Raw genomic sequence first — 23,762 nt, forward strand, 5'->3', positions numbered from 1 at the left:
AATGGGCCAGTTTTTGGAGGATTTCAAATGTGATGCTTATAATTTTATATAAGCACTTGCATACATTTGTATGGACTTTTTAGGGTTTATGGCAACAAAGTTAGCATCAATGGATTGGTGCTCCATTGTAAGTGCCTCACTGTAAAATGGTTTTTTTTCTTTTTCTTCTTTTTTTATAAAACAGGAAATGGAAACACATGTTTGTAGTGATCAACATTAAGCCACAAATAGTGTTTCCATAACCATTTTTTGTTACCCAAAGAACCTTTCAGTGACCAGCTATTAAAATAACCACTTTTTTTTTTATTAGTGAAGAACATTTTAAATAATCTAAAGACCCTTTTCCACCATAAAGAACCTTTTGTGAAAGATTTCATGGATGTTAAAGATTCTTCATGGAACCATCAATGCCAATAAAGAACCTTTATTTTTAAGATTGTAAGAATTATTTTAAGAACCTTTACTGAAAGGTTCTTTGGGGAACCCAAGATAGTTCTTTATGGCATTGCTGAGAAAACCCCTTTCCGGAACCCTTTATTTTTTAAGAGTGTAGCATAATGTTGAGCTCAATTTGTAGTGAAGCTGGAACATTAATGTATTTCATGAAACCTGACAAGTGGAGGATTTATTGTTTGGTTATCAACATACAATAACATTGTCACAGGGGCGGTACCTTCCAAAGACACATCTTTGTACCTTATCAACACCTAAAGCATGCATATAAGTACCTTTTGAGGGTACTGCCCCAATGACAAGCTGTTGTACTCGTAAAGGTACAATTGTCTGAGAGTCTATGAAGCCGCACAATCTAGTCAGTACTCATTGCAGATTCTCACTTCAGTGTGCAGGGTCAGCAGTGCTGTGCATATAATGGGAGAATAACACAGCCATTACTTGGGAAAGATTGAATAAAAAAAAAAGCTGTCAATTTCTTGCAATTGCAACATGGTAAGATTTAAACTCTTCTGCAATCGTGACTGAAGGTGTTGTTTGAGAGATGGAAACAAGTGTGAAACTATGCTGACATGAGGACTGAAGTCAGTGGATCTTAAGTACAGCACTTAAGGCTCACAGTATTTCTCTCGAGAACCTCATATCATCAGTGCAGGAGCACAGAAATCTGTGATTTATTGTGTGAACTGAAATTCAATCACGTTAAGTAGAGGATTGTGTCGGCGCCATTGCCGAATGTGAGAAAGCATTCCAATCGAGCCACCCAAAGACCAACACCAGACACAGATCTTCAGTCTCTCTGTTTATTCAATAAAACTCTTTTGTCCATTAACATGGATGCCAACAGCTTACAAGAAACAGAGTAACTCTGTGGGTCTGTCAAGGGCAAGATTCACCCTTTAACCCCATCTCACCCTGCAGGACTCCTGTCCTTGAACTTTGTTGCCAACCACACAGATGGACTTGCTACAAACCACATTAACCCTAAGGCAGGAGACAGTGAGTTAACACACATGTAGAACAACACATTCAGAGTTGATATGGGCTCTACTGCATCAGTGCTGCTCAATACTGTTCAACTGTCCCAGCTAAGAATAGAGCTACACTGAGATAAGCCATACTGTCTCTAAGAGACTGGTAAAGATGAGCAGAGAAAGAGAGAGCATCTGTTTGGTTCTCACTGTTAGAGGGCAACATGATGCTTAGAAGATCATATTTGAGTCCCGGATTCTGGTTCACCGTCCTTAAAAATCTCAAGGGTCCAGGGTTGGGCAAAACTAAGAACTGAAGAATCAGCTCCTTTTCAACTCATGGGGTGGAATGTGAATAGAATTGCCCATGTCCTTCATGAATTTTAATTGGAATAACAGTAAGAGTAATTTAATGCATTGTAATTCAAAGAAATTCAACACAGGAAAATCAATCAATCAATCAATCTCTCTGTCCAACCCCTCAAACTTCAAGACATCTTTACAAAACTTTAAAATAAGGATTTTTTGTTTAAAAATGACAATTATATGAACTTCTTTGAATTTCAATTCATTTTAAATTCATAATTCTGCTTTCTTACATTCACATTCGATATGCAATTCTGCATCCTGCATTTAATTAGAATTTAAAAGGCATTCTCTATTCAATTCTGAATAGAGCACAAGCCTGCAAGAGGCAGCACGGTTTTGACAGATAAAATTGGATTATTGTTTTGAGAAAAGAGACAGTGATGGGCAGATTGAGCAATCACAGTTTTAGGACGGCTAAAAATAATAGATAAAAGTCAGTCAGTCCACAAATGAAGATGTATGTGGTGCCAGAGGTCATGAAGCTCCTTTGTGATGTGCAGGACATCGCTCTATCACCTCCCTTCTCTGAGACCTGAGAGCGAGTAGGCCAGTGTGATGACACTAACAAAAATGAGTTATTGCAACACAGCAAAACAGATGTTGACCTCTCTTTTTTTTTTCTTCATTTGGTTGATTTTTCAGTGACTTGTATTGCAAAATTCTTTGCTCCAGGCAAAATGCTATTTTGTATCGGTAAGTTAAGGCTATCAGTTATTCACAGAAATGAGACAGAAGGGGACATTGGTGCGATTTAGAAGTGGCATTTCAGGTGACATTCATTAGTTGCCCATTGATCAGCATATATTGGCGCCAAACCTCAGTCTACAAAATACAAAACAGAACAAAGAACCGCCACAGAGGTACTTGTACAATGAACATGCTACTAACAGATCAAGGAAAAGTACAGTGGATAGATACAAGGGGCTTGGATAGGGTCCAAAATATAATAATGTGAAACTAATAAGGTAGCAACAATCAGCGTGGTCTCTCTTCAAGCAGACGTCTTTGTCTTCTTTGTTTCAGCAGGCATGCGGTGGTTAAACTTTAGAGAAAATATAAACAATATCTATATATACATGACTGTTTAAAATCATTCTAAACTGTAAAATGAAAAGTAGTTGTAAACATGCACTCGTAACCAAACCGCCGTTCTTTAAACACCAGGCTGTCACACTGGATAAACCATCTGTCCAATGACCACAGAAACAATGAGGCTCTATTAGCCGAATCCAACATTCACTTCTATGATAAAGCCATCGACACTAGGTGGACGTCAGTTCTGTGGTCATATGGAGAGATTCGCTTTTTTTAGGACACTGGCGTAGCTTCTGCGGTTCAGTGTTCTTTAAAGGGAACATTAACCTGCTAACCCTGGTAAGAGCTCAGTTTCCAAAGCCCACACCTGAACTTTAAGTCAATCTGACCCCAGTTCTGTATTGGTGAAACATATATTATACAGTTCCAACACAGACGTTTAGACCCTACGGCACACCGCTAAAGCATCTGATGATCACTGCATGTTGATCTATATCAGGCACATCTGCCTGATGGCTACAGTCAATCATGTGACCCATTAGGTGTCACTGCTAATCTCTGATACTATATTAAGTTATACCTTTAAACACATTCATATATATGCACACAAGGCTCTTGGATTATACAAATACTGATAGATAGTGGGCATCTTTAGGTTAAATACTCTTCACAGGCCTTCTCAGAAGGGCTAAAAGTCACAAATCTTGAAGTCACTGTTGTTGACGGTAATGGTAAGTAACTTACGATCTTTTCATTCATCTGGATCGCTATCACACCCGTTTAACTGTCGACCTGAAATTGTGAACTGATGTTTTCATGCTGCATTTAGGAATAGTGTTTCACTCCCTGAAATAGGAAGTTAAATTTAGGCTCTGTCCATGCAGCAGTAAATCAAACCCCACTGCAGTAGCTTGTTGTGACAGACGAGGACCAGAGGATTCAGTGTTAATACCAGCGCTCAGTCGATTTCAGCCCGTCTCTAAAGGGAGATGCTGTAAGCTACAGCGGAGACTTTCTCAGAAATACATAGAAATTTTCTGTAAATTCTTGTTTTTGTAACACCTCATAATATGATTCAATTTCTTAACATTAGTTAATGTGTTTGCGATCATAAACAAACAATTAATAATACTTTTACAGCATTTAATCTTAATAATCTTGGTCAATGCTAATTTCTACATATTCATAGATTTTTTAACATTTAGGCTGTGTAAATGAATATTATTTAATATATTCTGAATATACAACTATGAACAACAGTATAAATTAGGGTTAAACTAGATTAATAAATGCTGTAAATGCATTGTCATTGTTAGTTCTTGACATCTAATGCATTAACTAATGTTAATGAATTGACCCTTAAAGTCATAAAGCATTACCATTATTTCCTTATAGGTGGATAATTATTTCCATTATTCCATTATTTCCACATCAAGATGTTGGGTCTGGGAACACACCATTGGCAGGGCTCAATCCGAGGGGCGGGATAAACGGTTGTCTTTCAAATTCCCTCTGCACGCAATAGGATAGCGCTACAACCAACCAGAGCGTTTTCCCACCAGTGGAGCTAGTTGATAGATTAAACTTTTGCAGTATCTGGTCGGCAAAACTACGAACACATCTTTCTTTTTTAAGAACGACTTAAAATTCTCTGTTCTTTGTTCTTTTCTCAAAGAAAAGCTTAACTCCAAGTCCTCCAGAGTTACGGCCAAAGCCAATTCGAAAGACCACTGTTCGTCAGCAGCAGCCATTCTATGTTTTCAAGTAGCAGGGAACCATCGCAACTCTGTCGTCATTATGTTAAGTCCGCCCGCCGACTCTATACACGATGTGATTGGCCTGACTAGAGTTTGGTTTTTCCAGCTCGAAAGCCAAAGGAGAGTTGCTAGACCACCCTGGCTGCAAAGAAAATTTGCTGCTGCTAGGGTGCGTCTAGATTTCTAGGCTACCATTTGTAAATAATTGAATTCAAATCATACCTTGCTGATAAAACCGGCATAAAAGAGCGTAAACTGGTTTGCTGGTCTTAGCTCACGCCAAGACGAATGTTTGGTGCGAAAATTCAGTGCGATAAACATTTCAATTGAATGAACGACTGTTATTGGAGCTGTTCAGACCGATACAAGCAATTGCATGTCATTAATGCAACAGATTTTTTCTACAAAGTGGTGTTCTAATCCATAGCAGTATGAAGAAACCAAACAATAAGATTTGTGCTTTAGGTCACATATGCAGAGCCACTACTGTTACATAAAACTACAGACTTTCTTCTTTGCTGTAAGCGCCACCTACTGTTAGAGAGTGAAGTTGCATTTTCAATCTCCTGGTCTGCCATTTTTCTGGTTTAAACAAACAAAACAAATGCAAAAATGTTCATGCCAAATGTTTGTGTTGGTGTGAATAGGCTGTTAAGTTGGTCTTCATTTGGTCTAGCTGGGTAACCTGCTAGTTTCCCAGCCTGACCATTTGAAAAAATGCCCAAAACCCCTCTAAAACCAGCCAACAGACAGGCAAACCAGCATAGGCTGGTGTAAGATGTTTTTTTTTATCAGCAGGGTATTTCAATGAAAATCAAATGGAATCTTCCCCTAAACTTAATGGCACAATATTTTTGATTTGGCTTAAAAATATGATAAAATTATTGCACAAATTGCCACTTTGCTAATAAACGATAATTGGTAAAACTGTTTAAGTACACATTCTCTTTTCTGAGGGTTTTCTTTTTTTAAAGACTACAGGTCCATTCTCAACACTGAGCACTAGCACTGTCATTTTAGAGGGGAGTATAGGATTAAATAAACATCCAGCTAACTGTAACAACTTGCACTGGTCAGTTTTGTGGCCTGAGGGCGAACACCAAAAATGCCCGGGGCAAACCACAGAAGCTGAAATGTTACATCTCTTTCAGGCCAGTCTAACCTATCCCTATCAGCAGACCCCCATAAACACCTTCATAATGGATGAGTTTGCTGTTTCATCTCTTTAGTGGTGGCATGTTGTAGGGCCTTAGAGAGGCACTGGAATGAGTGCTTTGCATGCACTGATGTATAATTCAGTAAGCTCCTTTAGGAGGAAAGTTTGTTCCCTGGTCCTGTTAGGCTAAGCCAGGGCCCAGTGACGTCCATATGTGCACCACCAACTGTCATGTGAAGAACATTATTGTGCCAGGGTGTCTCGCTCTCCTTCTCTTTTCACTTGAACGCACTTCTTGTCCATTTACTGGGTGAGTCTCTTGCTCTTCTGGTCCTGCCTCTCTCTCTTTTTCTCTTGGAAATTGGCAGTATCTTCTGATGAGCCGTCTCAAGAGGAGGGAGAGGGCACACAGTGTGATCCCAAGGCAGTGGCCTACTGGTAGGGGGAATTTGGTTGGAATTGAGTCATAGCTTACAGGTCACGAGCCTGTGATAAGACGTTCTGGATGATAAGACACAGTGGTCATGACACTCAGAGAAGGTCTGTTTAACTGGTTCAGCCAGGCTGTGTTGAGAGATGGAGTCCATTAGAGGCCCATTACAGTGCTGTATTTATATTGATTTGTTCCACAAAAGTGTTTGAAAAGTCTCTTCTCTTTGGGTCCCACTAGCCAAAGACAAAGAAGAGGCTGAGGAAGGTGGAGATGCTTGAGTGTGTTTGTATGATTGTAGAAGAGTGGCTGATTTTTGCAGTCCCACATTTAGTCCCGACTTCTGTTGCGCTTCTTGAAGAAGAAGAAGGGAGTTTTCTGTGGCGGTCCCAGCAGCATAGGCACCTGGTTCTTATGCGTGATCCGTATCTGCAGGAAAGAAGGAAAGATTACTCCCCGAAAACAACCAAATCTGAACAGTTGGCTAAATCCTTCTGGTTGTTAATCACTCAAAAGTTTTAAGCAGTTGTCTCATTCACATTCAGCAAATGAGCTGACATAAATCACACATGTCCAAATTAACAGGCACAAATTTGAGAACGTGAGAGCTGACCTTGAAACTGAAATAACATCCCATATTCCCCTCTGCACAGTTGGGCAAATTAGAGAGGACTAAAAGCACAGCGGCACACTTTTTTATAGCGCTTGCGCTGACAGAGATGTATATATAGCGGAGGACATTGTGTTGGCGCTATGTGCAGATGGAAAGCTACATGTTTATTCCCCTCTTTTAATGACATAATCAGTCAATGGCAGGGTGTGACATGACAGTGTTTTAATTAACAGTCTGCTCGCTGCGACGGCTGAATGTACAAAGCTGCAACAGATCGGAGGAGGCAATTTTCTGAGATGGAGAAAAGGTTCTACTCTGAATTGACACCTATCATTGAGCTTTGGGTGGATCTGACTTCACAATGCATCAGAGGCTCTTGTGAACTTTAAGCGTAGACAGATACTGTGGTCTCTTTTAGAATATGTTTTGTGTTTATTGTAGAGTTATTCTGGTGCAACTTCAAAGAACCAACAAAAAAACAAGTAGTAAACTCTTAAGGCCCCGATATACTCACGGCAAAGATCTTTTTCGTTCTTCGTTTAGAGGTAAAACAAAGTTCGAAATACGTGAGCAACGATATACTGTTATCGAACATCTGACGCTGCCCACACTGCTGAGAGCGATGGTTCGATGAATATGTAAATATGTGCTGCACACACAACAAAATTGAGAAAACTGCAAGCCTTTTAATAAAGCATTAGAAAAGCTTCTGATTATAGCAATGTGGTTGTGTTTGCATGAGCTCTACAGCACTCCACTGAATTCACGTCACGTTTATTTATATATCACTTTATACACTAGATAGCTTAAAATCAAGCAGCTTTATCATATTAAACACAAAAAAACAGTGCCAGTGTCTCAATTTATCAGAAGTACAACTGCATTTTTTTTACTATAAAGCAGCTCTCCAGTGTGTTCATGTTTTCACTCATGGACGTCTGACCTCGACCGACTGCACAGGCCAAATAAACCAGAAAAGATTTTCACGTGTAAGAAGGCGGAGCCTCTGTGCACACCTTCCTACGGCTTCCTTTAGCAGCCGGAGCGAACTTTTCCGGGAAGTTCGCTTTGGTAAGCTGTTTCGAACTCCCAAAACGAACTTTGTTTTGGCCTGATTTTGTTCAAAATTACGTCATAGCAGTTCGTTTTTCGATTTCGCTTGAAGTATATCGGGGCCTTTACCATTTGATGTCATATTTCAGGTCATTTAGTTGATCTAAAACCTACCATCTACACCCAATCCCTCTTGAAAAGTTGGTCTGGAGTACTTTCAGTTTAACATTCATGTACATTCAGGTTCAAATTGTGCGATGTATAGTTTGCATATTTAAAATAGAGAACAAAACTGGTATCTTGTCCTTCCCAGTGTTAACTAGACAAGTAACAAAGAAGTCACGTTCAAACCAAGTAGATTTCTGTTGGTCAATGTGGCGAATTTGCGTGACTCGCTTTAAAACTCGTTGAAAAATTTGTGTGTGGAAATCTTTTGCCCCGATTGTTTGGATTCCTATCGAAATGACTGGATTTTGCCCACAGAAATTAATAATGTAGTGTCATAATGTGTCAGAAAAATTGTCTGGTATGGGTCATGAAAGAGTGTGTTTCAGACATTTAAATAAAACTGTTAATGAAAGCAAAATCAAATGAGCTGACCGTGCATGGAGGCTGCATCCACGGTTCTCCATCGATCTGCATGGGCAGCAGCCGGGACGTCCTGCGGACATAGAGACAAGAACGGAGAAAGAAAGACAGAGCTGTTACGGGTCAGGTCATTGACCAGGCAGACCGCGGGCACGAGGCTCCTATACAACACTTTTCCTGGACGGCTCTGAACACTGTGCTCTTTGTTCCCACAGCCCCATTCCCAGCCAGGCCCCTTACTCTCTAAACTAACACACTCACACAGTTCAGCACCTCCATCTCCATATACACACAGTTACAAAAAAGTTAGTTTAGTCTTTTCAGCAGGGCCACTACGAGTTAAAGCAACACAGCATGGGAGAATGACAATGATGAATGCCCTATTAATGCAGATTACGGAAAGTATTAGGCCATAGGCAGACTATCCTGTGCACAGGTGAGGAAACAGCAGTGAAAATTGTGAATAACCACATCGCTTCAATTCAGCACTAACTGTTGAGGTCATTATGAGTGTTTAATGGAGCGTAGCATGCTGGGCAACACAAACTTGTGAACTAGCACCTCAGACGTGATGAGTCTCCACTGGTTCATTAGCATACGTCAGGACTGAGCAGTGTGTGTGTTTAGACATGCTACAAACATCATTATTCATCAGTACGAGCCGTCCAGAATGTTAGAGCTGTTGGCAAAGCGAGTGACAGCGGGTCAAAGGTCTGATTTACTAGCCGCACTGGCCAAGATAGGACGTCCTGCTGAGGGGGAGGGGGAATAGAGAGACGTTTCAGAGTCATGGACACGAGAAGTCAGAGTGTTTGTCTATGAGTTGGACAAATACTGAACTCTTAGTCAATGTGTATGTGGACGGGCATGAACTACTGACCTGATGGTGACACTGGAACACTGTGCAAGGCGCCGCCCAGCGCTCTTGAGACCCGTGTATATCTGACCCATCTCGATGGCTCCCTCCAAACCCACCACCTCCAGAAGCTGATCACTCAGATCTGTTTAGCCGGAGAGGAACAGACAGGTAGATTCTTAGCTGTTTCATTTAAGTATCAACGTTTTCTCAGATCTAGTGGTCAGATCTTTCTCGATATCTAGGGATACAGTGATTTATTATTAGTTAATATGGATGGCATAACTCCGATAATTTGGTCTTCGAAGAATTTGATGTGAAATAACTAAGTTCATAATGAAATCTTTTGATTGCAGCACAGTTTGTGACATCATTAAAGGGTTAGTTCACCCAAACATTTTAATTCTGTCATCATTTACTCATCCTTATGTCATTCCAAACCTGTTATGTTCACATATAAACATTGATCACTGAACATACATAGAGCACAGCAAGTAAGGTCAAAACAAACAAAACCAACAAACATAAAACCCTCAAGCATATTTCATTGACGCACAAACCACTTTGCTTCTTATATGTCAAGCACGTTTGAGCTTCTGTTTACTATATTTGATGTGCTCTATGTATGTGTGTTGATCAATGTTTACATGTGAAAAAAAAGCTTAAATGAAATCTGTTCATCATATAAAGCAATTTTTTTCTCCTCAGAGGACTCAATTCATGTGGATTTCATATTCGTTCCCTTAATGAACTTTTTGAACAAAAGTTTAGGTTTCATGAACTTTTAATAGAGGAATATAAATTTCTCAGGTTTTATTAAAAATATCGTCATTTGTGTTTTGAGGATGAACAAAAGTCTTATGGGTTTGGAACGACATAAAGGTGAGAATATGACCAAAATGTCACAATATCTAAGATCTCCTCTGAAACTGAAAAGGAGACACATTCTGAGAATACTGGGGTATTTTTCTCACTACGAACAATATGAGAACCAAGATGTAGGGGAAAAGACTCAATTCATTAGAAGTGATCTCTCATTGCTGTCTAGGAAAACAACTGTGATATTAAAGATACTAGAGATATAATTTACTTTCTTATAGGAAAGGAAGAACAGGAGAATCATATAGAAATATCTAAATAGCATATTAAAAAAACATATCAATAGCAAACTCTAATTGGAAAGTAAAACTGCATTTAGGTGGTAGTATGAGAAATAAGCATAGAAAATGAGCATAGAACTAGAGGGGAAAAGACATTGAGGTCCCCTCTAGTTCTTAAGCCTACTAGTAGCCTAGGATTTAGTAAATGCTTGTGGAACATTGTTATCCCTTTACTCACTCATTAACTTTCTCTCTCTCACACTAGGGTCATGGCAGCAAGTGTCCCATACACACACACACACACACACACACACACACGCACGCACGCACGCACGCACGGGGGAATTACTTTATGTCTGTTGCAGAGAAGGAGAATCAGGCACACTAAATGAGTGATTTACAAAAGCCTCTTTATTTCAAAGAAAGCCTCCTGGGTCATTTATTTATTTATTTATTTATAACTATTATAGTTTATATTCATATTTTTAATTAGCTTTTATTTTATATTTATATTTCATAGTTGCTTTTTTAGTCATTTTCTTTTAGTAACTTTTGTACTTTTTAATCTAATTACGACTATTTAGTTGTAATTTATTTTCATTTCAAGTTTAATTTTAATTCAGGTTAAGCTTTCCATTTAGTTATTTTAGTGCTTCAACTTCAACTTATTAAGTTGCCAAGGCAACATTTCTAATTATTTTTTTTCCATCTAGTCTAATCTAAAATTTTACATCTAATTTTTATTTCAATTTAATTTCACCTTTATTTCAAATGGTCTTTCCCTAAACTTTTGCCAGTGATTAAAGTTCTTGCTGGAACATATGGGTTCCATTGTAACAAGTGTGACAATCTGGGGAACCTCAAATTGTGCTAAAGATATGGACGAAAAGCCACAAAACTTTAATTCTGACATGTTCTGAGAACCATGTCCTGTGTTCATTTGCAAATTAGAAGCGATTAAAATGAGAGAGTTTACTAACGCTATAAGACTGAGAAATCATTCAAGAAAATGAGGCACTCTATGCTACTACCCAGCAGTCCAAAAGAACATTCTCTTTCACACTCCATCCATTCCAAAATTTGACCCACATTCCTGGCTAATCAGTGAAAGCTCTAGCTATCTGTTCAATGTATCAGTGCATAACATCCACACAACCCAGAATTCATCATAAGTTCAAGCCAAATATTCACCATACGGAGCGATCAGTCAAAGAGATGTTCCAATTTTACTCATGTTGGGTCCGCCTATAAAAAAGCTCATCCAGACTATTATTAACAAAAATGTCTTTAATGTGTGACATGTACTTAAAAGCACAGCTGCAGAGTCCAGACAGGCAGTGATGGTGTGTTTAGATGAGGCTATATGCAGTTTAACACACTGTAAACATTGTTAATAATTTCACAATGTCACACTTTTGCAACCCGGCAGGAAACTGTCGCCTGGCTTATTCTTGTCCTAGATAGAGACTTGCGCAAGAACAATGATGCAAGTTTGAGCTCCAGAGAACATCACACCCGATGCTGACCAGACAGAATACCATCCAAAATGGATAGTGTTTGACTTTTGGTTACAATGAAAGGTCAAAATATTAAGAATACAAATTTTATTTTGGCAAAACTAAATATATACAGTACGTATATATCAACAAACAATAAACAAAAACTTTTACAGCATTTCTACAGGTTAATGTTAATGTATGAATGTATGCATTAACTAATGTTAACAAATTTAATATACTGTAAACTGCAATCCATAGTCATGCAGTAAGTACAAATTCTGTTTCAGAAAAAAATCCAGAATTAACCCAGACATTTGAAACATTTTAATATAAAGGTCAGGTCTCTAGAAAACCAGTACAAACTACACGTTGAAATGGGAAAAATCCGTCCCTGATTTCGGTGTTACTGATACTGCAGGTTAAGATAATAAATTCAGCAGCTGTGAATATTGCATTTACGCAGGGAGCAAGTTAGTGAGTCATTGTCAAGTTTAAATATTTCACAGAGCAAATTTCACGGCACATATCACAAAACTTGTCCTCGGTGAACATGGCCAACTTTTAAACTGTGCTTAGTACACTCCAGGAACGCCTACTCGCTCAACAAGGGCTTCTGTGAGAAACTTCACTACATTTCATTGAGCAGAGGACAACATATGAGTTGAAATCTGCTAAGAGATAATTCAATTTAATAAATCATGTAAAATGTGTTATCTTTTTTTGGTGTGAAAAATTAAACATTTTACCAAACTTTGATAACTGCCTTAAAGGAGCTGTATGTAAGAAATGTATTTCAATTAATCATAAAATGGCCCTGATATGTCACTAGACATTAAGAAATCATGTTCATTTCAAATACTTATATCACTGACAACAGTAGTACGGCCAGGATATTGTCATTTAAAAAGTGAAGTTGCAGCCCTCAACTGATGTTGATGTTGTCATGTTGTGTTTTGGCCTGAAGCGCCACCCTCCACCTATCTACCAATCACAAAGTCAGTAGTGTTTCGGCATCCAGGTTGCCAGCTCTGCTCTAGTTACCACAGCTACGTAGCAGCCTACGTTCCTGCTGGATCCTGCAGCCTATCTGGCAACCTCGAGTTAGGGGGGAGGGGGAGGGGGAGGGGATACACCGCTCTACAGTAATTTGAAAGTGATTGCAGTACCAGTTTTGGCCACAATCTTACATACAGCTCCTTTAATCTTTTAAAAATCAAACCACATTCTATAAAAATCACCTGTCAAGTTTATAATATACTGTATATTACATCAGCATATGAGAGTCAAATTGGACTACTTCTTTAATCACTCATTCAATAGTTCATCTATTGCCAAAATTATTAAAAAAAGATCCAAGAAAAGAAAATTATTGAAAATATTCAAATCAGGAATATTAGAAACAGAATGCGTAGTTTGAGCACAAAAAAATGTCCATCAAAAACCAACATGCTGAACGATTTTTTCAGTTGGATCGGCGTTTATTCTCTTTAGCATGCAGTGTGAAGTATTTCACTCAGTTCCTTGATTGTTCCGATTCAATTTCAGCGAGTGAAGAACAAATTTATATTCACGTGCATTATGTATTATGCACGCTATCTTCTCTGACAGACAGCATTTTGAAGCTGCACAGGCCGCCATTTTCTCCAATGAGTGGTTTTGATGCACAAAGTTGTTTTTATTGTCTCTTATAACAAAATATTTTTTTAAACCAATGAAAATTCAGATCCTGTTGTAAATAATAGTGAAAAATAAGACGGCCATCCCATTATTACCCCTTCATAGCAAATTCTCCAAATTTTATCAATAATTTTACATTTTTAGCAAAAATTAGTCTTTAAATGGCTTTTGTGTCCCAAGGCTCTGAATACTGCCGTGCAATAGTTTTCAGCATGTGGTATGACCTGTGAATCTCTTTTGTTGAGTCATGACCTGGCTGAAGAGAAAAAGCTGCCTGCCAGTGTTTATAAAGTGTTTATTGATTGATGAGAAGTGGAGAGGTCTGAACCTGCCTGACTGTGCAGCATTGCTGGGGGATGTTGTGACTCTCCTCCTCTGAAAGGTCAGACAGGAGAGGTCTGCTGAGAGGTGAACAAACCGTAGGCTTCGCATGGAGGGCTATGAAGTGCCTCAACAGAGAAATCCGTGCCTGCTATCCTTTATCCACCTCCACAATGCTACTATTTGACAAGCATGTCAAAGATCTCGATGCTTTGTGAGATCTATACATCTCATGAGTTTTCCCAGAAAGAATAATAGGATTGAGAGCTATAAGAAGAAAAGAAGGAGGTAAAGAGGGCAGATTAGGACTTCAGTGTTCAGAGTGACAAACGGCTCCCTAACACCTAAAACTGCAACAATATTCACCCTCACACACATCTACATGGACTCTGCGTCTGCAGAACTCTGAGAATGCTAATTTGCCAATTTTCTGCAAAATTAAAATAGTCGACATTGACTAAATTCTATGTATTTCCGGTCTCTCGTGTATTTATTAAACATTTTTGGATAATTTAAATATGCTATCTAGGGATGCAGTGATATTAAAATTCTGCCCGATACGGATAAGCCTATTCTATTATTTGCTGTTCTATTTTGTCTAAATAAATTGTCTAAAAAAATTAAAATAAAACAGTAGAAACTAAAATTTGACTAAAAAATAGGTCACTTTGTTGTTTTAAATGCAACAAATTAATTAATGCATTACAACGTTGTAATTTACAGTATGAACAATGGATGTTCATTTTGAGATACAAATTGCATTTAAGTGTGTTTTTAAATTATTAGGCCGTGTGTCACCAAAGTGTATTTAGCCAGACGCTAGGCACGGGGAAGGTACCGCCTTTTTCGCCTCTGATTGGCTAGAAGGGCTCTCCTCCGATTGGTTATTTGATTTGGCCGTGAAACGTCATCTCCATCACATTTATATTCCAAGTTCACATTTTCATAGCATGTTTAGATCGTGTTTAGAAAAGTCCTAGCAGTTTGGGGTAGTTTTGTGATGAGAGAGAGAGAGAGAGAGAGAGAGTAGTGGTGGTGATGCTGTCGGCCTGCGCGCTAGTCTGTTTTGATCTTCTTTACCGCCAACAGAAGTAAACTAAGTAAACAAAGTCAATCCAACAGTGTGATAAGTGCGTGCCGTCAGATTTATATTCCAAGTTCACATTTCCATAGCCTGTTTAGATCATGTTTAGATTAGTCCTAGATGTTTGAGCGAGTTTTGTGATGAGAGATAGTGAGAGAGAGGTGGTAGTGGTGGTGGTGGGTGGTGCAGAGGTGTATGTGTGTGAGAGAGATGGTGTATCTAAGTGAGGCAAACACTATGAGGGTAAATCGATCGAAGGTAAATCGACTGTACAGTAACTTATAGCCACACAGAAACGTGGTGGTTAAGGGCCACTGTGCTGTTCTAAGCCTATTTGCTGGTTGGGAAAACTTGTAGCCTATTTGTTAGAGGTGGTTGTCAATGTTACCCCACTGCAGTGTACAATAGTCATTACATGTCTCACTGCTTTCCATACCTAGTTCCCTCTGTGTAATTGTTTGTATTATTTAATGGACCTTAAGTCAAAGCTGAGCATGATGATGCATCACTAGTTTTCATTAGTCTAGAATAGTGCACTGCACTGCACACAGCTGGGGCAAAATAGTGCCGTTTTATTGTATTGCATTCATCTTAAACCCAGGCAATGCATAGGCCTAAATATGCTTATGTACTCTTAACTGTTCAGTACTTGAGAGCCACGGTGAGTTTACGAAACGTAGGCTGGTCAGATTTGTACTCCCAAGTTCACATGTTTGTCACAAAATTCCCCCAAACAGCAAAAACTAATCTAAACACGATCTAAACAGGCTATGAAATTGTGAACTTGGAATATAAATCCGAAGACACGCACATATAGCGCTTTTCTTAGTAGGCTATGTTGGATTGACTTCGTTTACTTCTGTTGTAAAGACCATCAAAACAGACTAGCCGACAGCCTGCCATGAACGTGAGATGACGTTTCACGGCCAAATCAAATAACCAATCGGAGGAGAGCCCTTCTAGCCAATCAGAGGCGACAAAGGCGGTACCTCCCCCTACCATCCTGGGCAAAAAAATATCGCCGGAGGCGAAAATGCCTAGCTGTGGGCGCTTGAGACTGAGAGCGTTTTTTTTTTTTCAGTTGAGACGCTTTGCTTGCTATGATACGGAATATACACTGAAGTGTTTCTCATTTCGCACATATTTTGTTTCTGTGCTGTTTCTATATAAAAATGTTGACACAATGTAAAGTATTTGCTCTGGCTCTTGTTTTAAATTATTTTGTTCCGTCATTATGCTTGTTGTTGTCATCTGTTGACGTTGTACAAGCAGAATGTGGCGGTTGGTCAATGTGGTATTTGTCCCGCCCCTCCTCCATTGTGATTGGACAGGTGGGTAAAAAATGACAGTGATGAGCGCTGCGTTTTACCCAAAACTGAACATTCCTCAACTCTCGGCGACCGGTAAAGCGTAAAGTTACGTTACTCGTTACTCTGCTACCGTTTTGAAAATGTGGCACTCCAACTGTTTTCACAAATGCTAGTCTCTGGAAAAACGCTTTGGTGGACACACGGCCTTAGTGTTTTTTAAAGATGAACTTTAAGCGTTAGATCATGAATCTAAATATAATAAGGATAATGAGCATAAACAATTAAATATCCAAATAAAAATTTTTTTTTCCATTTTTTTGCAGAATAATATAGTCAACCAGTTATTATGAAAAATTCTGTAAATCACTGTAAAAAGACGAGTAATAATATATTCACATATGCTGTATGCTATATCCAACTGTGTATTTACTGTCAGCCTTTTGTTTTGTGGAGCAAACGTATTATTATCAAACACACAGCCTCTTGTTCGTTGCCCCAAAAGCAGCAATAAAATAATAATAAAGAGAGGGAGGGGAAAAAATTGACGGGAGCCTTATTTTCCTCACGACACGAATGTTTCCCGCTCTGTCAGGTCTGGGCTTTCTTATTCCAGGCAGCGCATCACAGTGAGGCAGCGCTAAGAATAGCTCACAAACGCCTTCTTATGTAACCGTGTCAGAATGCATTGTGTGGAGGATATTAAGTCCTGGCTAAGCAGGGTCGTGTTGGAAGTATAGAACAAACGACAGTGATCTAAAAACAAATTACATGATCCACACTGTAGAAAGGGACTAAGTTTAGTTGATCACTGCCATTTACTTCAGTGGAAGCCCCTTCTCAGTTAACTGTGATTTCAGCTGAAATCATTCACTGAACACTACTGAGGTCAGCATACTCTTCAACACTGGCATTTTGAAACTCGCTCGCATTTTAGAAAGCAACAAAAAGTGAACCTGCATGTGAAGCTCAAACTGTTCATCTCATATAATGACAACTTTCATCTAACTCTGAGTTGTTCCTGGTCACGGTCACCTTGCGCTTGCTGACCGAACTAGAGACCTGACACCCTGTAAAGCTGCTTTGTGACACTTACCATTAATTAAACTCTATATAAATGATGAATGGAATTAAACCTACAGCAGAAAGAGCCATGAAACCGGTTTATAAAGGAGCACCAGGACCCATCAAAAGACAGAACACTGAGGGGTCTGTGGGATACCACATGGGTGAGGAGAGCAATTATTTATTGCGTTCTGGTTCCCTCTGGCCTGTGCTGTCCCTTTGGTGTCTTGGGCAAGTCGAAGAGAAGGCAGATGGTCAGAAGGAGCTAGAGAGGGTGCAGGAGCTGTGGTAGAGGTGCGGGGGTGGCCGGTCTCTTGGCACATGGACAAAGCATGAGAGCCACATCTCAGTGTTTACAGAGAGAAATCCACTGTCCACAGTATCAGCCCGTGTTACAACTCACGCTCACTCAGAATATCATCCAAAATCATCTTATGTACTTTTCACTGCATACTTTTCCCCTGAGATTTCCTTGTGTACCCTTCTCTAGCATCTCTGAGATCTTCAATCGCAAAGCTATTCTTATATACTCTTTTCTAGCATGTCATTCTCAGAACTCTTCTCTGGTAAACATCATCTCTGAGATATTATTCACTCTTTACTAGCATTCTTTTTGATCAAGCTCTTATACTCTATGCTGAGTATGCTCTATATTCCAGATCTCTTTGTGTACACTTTCCTAGCATTCTAGCATACACTTTTTACTAAGATTTCTTTGGGGCTGTATTCGCAAAACATTCTTATGAATAAAATTAGGACTTAAGAGTAAAACCGCTATTTTCATCTTATTTTCTAAGTTAAAAAAAAGTTACGAATATTTTGTACTCCCAAAATACTCTTTAAAAGCAATAATTCACCCAAAGTTAAAAATTGGGATTAAATGAAAAGGTCATTTACTCACATTGTTGCTCCAAACGGTATGATTTTTTTTTTTTTTTTTTTTTTGTGCAGAACACAAAAGAATACATTTTGAAGAATACTCGTAACCAAACAGTTTGGGTGACCATTCTATTGTATGGAAATTATGACAGAATTTTCATTTTTGGATGAACTATCGCTTTAAGAATGTTTTACCTTTTTTCTTAAAATTGTTCTTAAGACATAACAAAAAGAATGTTCTCTCATTGTAAATAACTTATTAAAGCTCCAAATTGTCTAAAATAAACAAAGGTCGGATGTTTAATTCAATTTATTGGGTGGTTTCAAATATTAAGAACTCAGCATTAGCTACATATAATACTAATACAAGATTTTACTTACACAATATAGCTAGTCATTTTTTTTTTGTAACAATCAAAGTCATTAGCACATCTCAGAAAACCTTATGTTGTTGTCATCTACAACAACATAAAAATAAAAAAAATATCATGAGGGGCTTGCTACTTAAAAAGGGTTAATAGATGGGCAAATATATATATTGTTAAAGGGTCAGTGCATCCACAATTTACTCACCCTCAAGCCATCCTAGGTGTATATGACTTTCTTCTTTCAGCCAAACACAATCGAGTTATATTAAATAATATCCTGGCTCTTCCAAGCTTTATAATGGGAGTGAATAGTACCTGAGATTTTGAAGTCCAAAAAAGTGCATTCATCCATCATAAAAGTAATCCATACAACTCCAGGGGGTTAATAAAGGCCTTTTGAAGCGAAGCAATGCGCTTGTGTAAGAAAAACGTCCATATTTTAATCACTAGCTTCCGCTAACGTTTGTCCGCGAGTTCATGAGAGAGTCGAGTTCCGGCATATGACATATGATGTAGGATGTTGGAGTAGCGTAAGCTGAGGTGAGAGTAGACAGCTCTCTCGGTTCAAACAAATAGGGCTAGGCAACAAACTCAAGCTCCTCCGATATTTCCCTATTTGCCCCAGACCGAGGGAGATTGACCGTCATCTTGAACTTCTTCCATTTTCTAATAATTGCGCCAACAGTTGTTGCCTTCTCACCAAGCTGCTTGCCGATTGTCCTGTAGCCCATCCCAGCCTTGTGCAGGTCTACAATTTTATCCCTGATGTCCTTACACAGCTCTCTGGTCTTGGCCATTGTGGAGAGGTTGGAGTCTGTTTGATTGAGTGTGTGGACAGGTGTCTTTTATACAGGTAACGAGTTCAAACAGGTGCGGTTAATACAGGTAATGAGTGGAGAACAGAAGGGCTTCTTAAAGAAAAACTAACAGGTCTGTGAGAGCCGGAATTCTTACTGGTTGGTAGGTGATCATTTGATCACCTACCAACCAGTAAGAATTCCGGCTCTCACACTTATGTCATGCAATAAAATGCAAATTACTTATTTAAAAATCATACAATGTGATTTTCTGGATTTTTGTTTTAGATTCCGTCTCTCACAGTTGAAGTGTACCTATGATAAAAATTACAGACCTCTACATGCTTTGTAAGTAGGAAAACCTGCAAAATCGGCAGTGTATCAAATACTTGTTCTCCCCACTGTACATCTAGGATGGCTGGAGGGTGAGTAAATTATGGGATAATTTAATTTTTGGGTGAACTAATTTTTAATTAAATTAACCTACTTTTAGATTTACCAGTGTAAAGTTTGAATTTATGGTATTAAAAAAGGCAAACTCATGAGTAAGATAGTAAATAATCAGACAACAAGTCTGTCACATTATCCCTACGATAAAATGAATTACATTGTTTTTAAACGAATATGTGAAAAATGCCCTTAATTGCACTTTTTCTCAACATTCTCATAAATATCTTAGATTTTCTCTTTTTTTTACTTTTTCCTTAAGATTTTTGTGAACGCGACCCCTTCTGCACTCTTCATTGAGTATGTTCTTTTTAGCTCCAGCCCTGCTCTATTTATACAACATACTCCTCATGACACACTTCCTTCCCATGCTTCTATTCAATAGAGCCGTTCTCATTATGTCAGTATTGTGACATGTCTTAAAACAGTCTCGCACCACGGCAGACATTTACGACGAGCTCAAATGAACGATAGGTGTTAATTTTTACATTGTTTAGCGTTTCATGACTTGTCATGACTCACATACCGGGGTGGGTGTTGTTCAATGAGAGCCCTACTGATAGTCTGCCACACTGCTCAGGCTCTCCTTATCATCACACACTCACTGTACGGATGCGCTCCGTTCACTGGCGTTCTGCATGCAAAAGAGCTCGCCAGTCTCCCAACCTCTGTTCCCATGCCATTCACAAACAAAGCTCCTCTTACAAAGCAGGCCAACAATCACAGCTCTCATGACGCAGATCATGGGAAAGGGCCTCTTGGGCCAGAAACATCTTCAATGATTTTGAACCCCTGAGGGGTGAGAGCCACTCTTCAGACGTCCATCACTCTTGCTAAAGCCAGAGCGAAGCCGTCGATTGGCTTTTTTGGCCACCGATCGAGGACGCTGAGCCACAGTGGAAAGCGTCCCTTTCGTCCACTGAGTCACCGTGTTCCCACAATGCTCTATGGGTGGAGAGTTTTACTTCTATTTCTGTCATGTGTGACGGGAGTGAGGAAATACAACACAAATCATTCGCTCTGTGTTTACGAGGTTCAGAGTGTGTGTACGTGTGTGTTTTTGTTTGTGGGATGTAACAATGAATGGCACCAGTGCCCTGAAATAGCCAGCAACATGAGGCAGTGTGCAGCAAGATCGCAGTGGGAAGGGTGGAGCGACTTGTGTACGAGCCATAAAGAGAAAGAAAGAGGAGAGTTAAAGGGTGTGGGAAGCAGGTGAAAGGACAAAATGTCCCTCTGTGACCCTGAAATAAAGAGAGGAAAAAGGAAGAGCCTATTTGAGATAAGAGATGTGGAAATGCTGCCTACTACACAAATACTGCTTCATTATTTCAGATATTCCTGAAATATACAAACATGAAAAAAAAAGTCCTGTACATTTTGATTGTCTAATTTATTAATTAATTTTTGGCAGAAAGGCATTGTGATTAAGCAACTTTTGCATGCTCATTTCATGTTATCCTTATGTTTAACTCATTATCATCATAATGATCAATCTCGTACAGTATGTTAATTCTACAAGTCTTCAATGAGGCATGCTTACTAGAACATAGGCTACACTACCATTGAAAGTTAAGTTAGATTTTTTTATATATTTTCATTCAGCAAGGATGCATTAAATGATCAAAAGTGACAGTAAAGACCATTTAAAGTAAATACTGTTCTGTTGAAAATTCTATTCAGAAAAAAAATAAATAATAATTTTAAGCTGCACAACCATTTTCAACAATGATAATAATAAGAAATGATTCTTGAGCACTAAATCATCATTAGAATGATTTCTTAAAGAATCATGTGACACTGAAGACTGGAGGAATGATGCTGAAAATTCAGCTTAGCCATCACAGACTTTTAAAAATATAAAAATTGAAAACAGTTATTTTAAAATGTAATACTATCTTACAATATTACCACTTATATTGTATTTTGATTGAATAAATCCCCCGTTGCTGATCATAGGGGACTTTATGCCTTTACACTATTACTGTTACACTAAAGCTGCCAATCATACAGTTTTAGAAAGTTTTTTTTTTCATTTGCCTAACAATGCTTCCATCAAAGTTTGATAGAAAAGATGATAGCAACAAAAATCTAATATTACACTATATAAATATAATACATATTTATAATTTATATAAAAAACATAAATGTAATAACAAAACAAAAAAAAGTGTAGTGGAACACTAGTACCTAAATATAACCCCCACCTACATGTAGGGAATGCTTGTTTATTATGGTCAAAGTTATTTTTTTTACCTCCACCCCTCTACAATTTTCAGGGCTCTCCAGAAAAGATTCAGTGCTACAGGTCTGATAACACTCCTGCTATTACAACAGTCACATGCAGACATCAATTAGGACCTGAGTCATGTGCAAATTGTTGTGTAGAGCGAGTGAGAGGAATTCTCTATTCATATAAACCTCAAAATACACTCCATAGAGAGGTGGAGATGAGGTCATGATCTTACAGCTGTAAACAGCAAGTCATGTAGCCCGTGCCATCTAAACATGTGGAGCGAGTCGGCATCACCTACATGACTGTTGAGTTCTCAGAAACCCTGTAGCACTTATGGCTTCATGCAGATGATTGGACTAACTAACTAACTTACTAAGTAACCAACAGAGCGATCACAGTTACTTTAGATAGGATGTGGCTACAGAGCTCTACTGTATGTGCTGTATGCAGTGCTTGAGTATTTGCGCCTGAAGGCCAGTTAAAGATTACTGATATTAGTCACACTGCTCACAGCAGCCCACTCTCTCTCTCTCTCTCTCTCTCTCATTCTTTCAGCCCCTATATGCTGTTCCTCAGTTCAGGAGGGCCTAGAGGTCTCCATGGTAACATGGATTCATGTGAGTCAGTCAGTGGAGTACAGAAAAGCACACACACAGAGAGAGAGAGAGTTGTAAATGTGAAGAGAACTGAAACCGACCAGAGAGAGAGAGAAGGAACAGGTGATGAACACACAGGTCATCGAAAATGACAGAGGTGCCTAAATGCATCAGAAGGAATTTCAAAATCAAGATGCTGCTCTCGAAGGTCACAGCCATCAATTACTGACGTCAGCCAAAAATGGAAAGAAAAGGAAACAAAACAAAAACATCTCAAGGGTCATGATGACTAGAAACCCATATATGGGCTCTATTATGCGCTGTCATGCATATAAAATTTGTTTGTGAGCATGCACACTTTTGCACAAACAATCCCACTGGATGAAGCTGAAGGATGTATGTATATTAAATAGTGCTGAAAATAATGTCAAAATCACAATGTTTTCACTTTTATATGAAGCCTGTTACCGCCTCATAGTAAAATAACAAAGTGAAGTAATTGTGAGATTAAGTTTAACATTAAAAGATTAAAAAGAAAAGATGTCACACTGTGAATTATAAAGTCACAGGTTGCAATTATCTGGCATAGTCGCATTTACACTACCGTTCAAAAGTTTGGGATCAATAATTTTTTTTAAGACTCATCAAGGACATTATAAAGACATTTTTTTAACTGTCTATTCATCAAAGTATCCTGAAATACATCACAACTTAAGCAGCACAACTGTTCTAAACATTAATAATAATAATAATGAGAAATGTTTCTTGAGCAGCAAATCAGCATTTTAAAACATAAAAATAGAGAACAGTTATTTGTAAATTGTAATTATATTACTGTTTTTACTGTATTTTTGATAAATGTAGTCTTGGTGAGCATAAGAGATGTCTTCCAAAACATTTTTTACCAACCAAATGTACCAAATGGACTTTCAGACCTACAATGTGAAACTGCCTCATTTAGCTCAGGGGGTTTCAACCTTTAAAGAAACAGAGTCTCTCCACAAAGTCTCTCAACCAATACAAGGACAACCAGTCTAAAAGAGCTAGATTTTCTTATTACACCATTTTAATGAAAAAAAAACAGTTTAGAGTGCAGTTTAGAGCC

At 38.6% G+C, this 23,762-nt stretch overlaps 1 protein-coding gene across 3 annotated transcripts in view; it reads right to left on the bottom strand.

The window, feature by feature from the left end:
- Positions 1 to 5,555: 5,555 nt before the first annotated feature.
- Positions 5,556 to 23,762, bottom strand: part of dgkg (diacylglycerol kinase, gamma) — a 103,412-nt gene continuing 85,205 nt past the window's right edge. For all 3 annotated transcript variants that reach the window (XM_084420698.1, XM_084420699.1, XM_084420700.1), the window contains 3 exons: positions 9,306 to 9,426; positions 8,438 to 8,498; positions 5,556 to 6,600 (listed from right to left, as the gene is read on the bottom strand). In XM_084420698.1, the coding sequence (XP_084276824.1) occupies positions 6,502 to 6,600; positions 8,438 to 8,498; positions 9,306 to 9,426 (281 nt within the window). In that variant the 3' untranslated portion in view covers positions 5,556 to 6,501. The remainder of the gene's footprint in view (positions 6,601 to 8,437; positions 8,499 to 9,305; positions 9,427 to 23,762) is intronic.

The sequence above is a fragment of the Rutilus rutilus genome, assembly GCF_951802725.1.
Source record: "Rutilus rutilus genome assembly, chromosome: 10".
In the NCBI taxonomy this organism is placed as follows: domain Eukaryota; kingdom Metazoa; phylum Chordata; class Actinopteri; order Cypriniformes; family Leuciscidae; genus Rutilus; species Rutilus rutilus.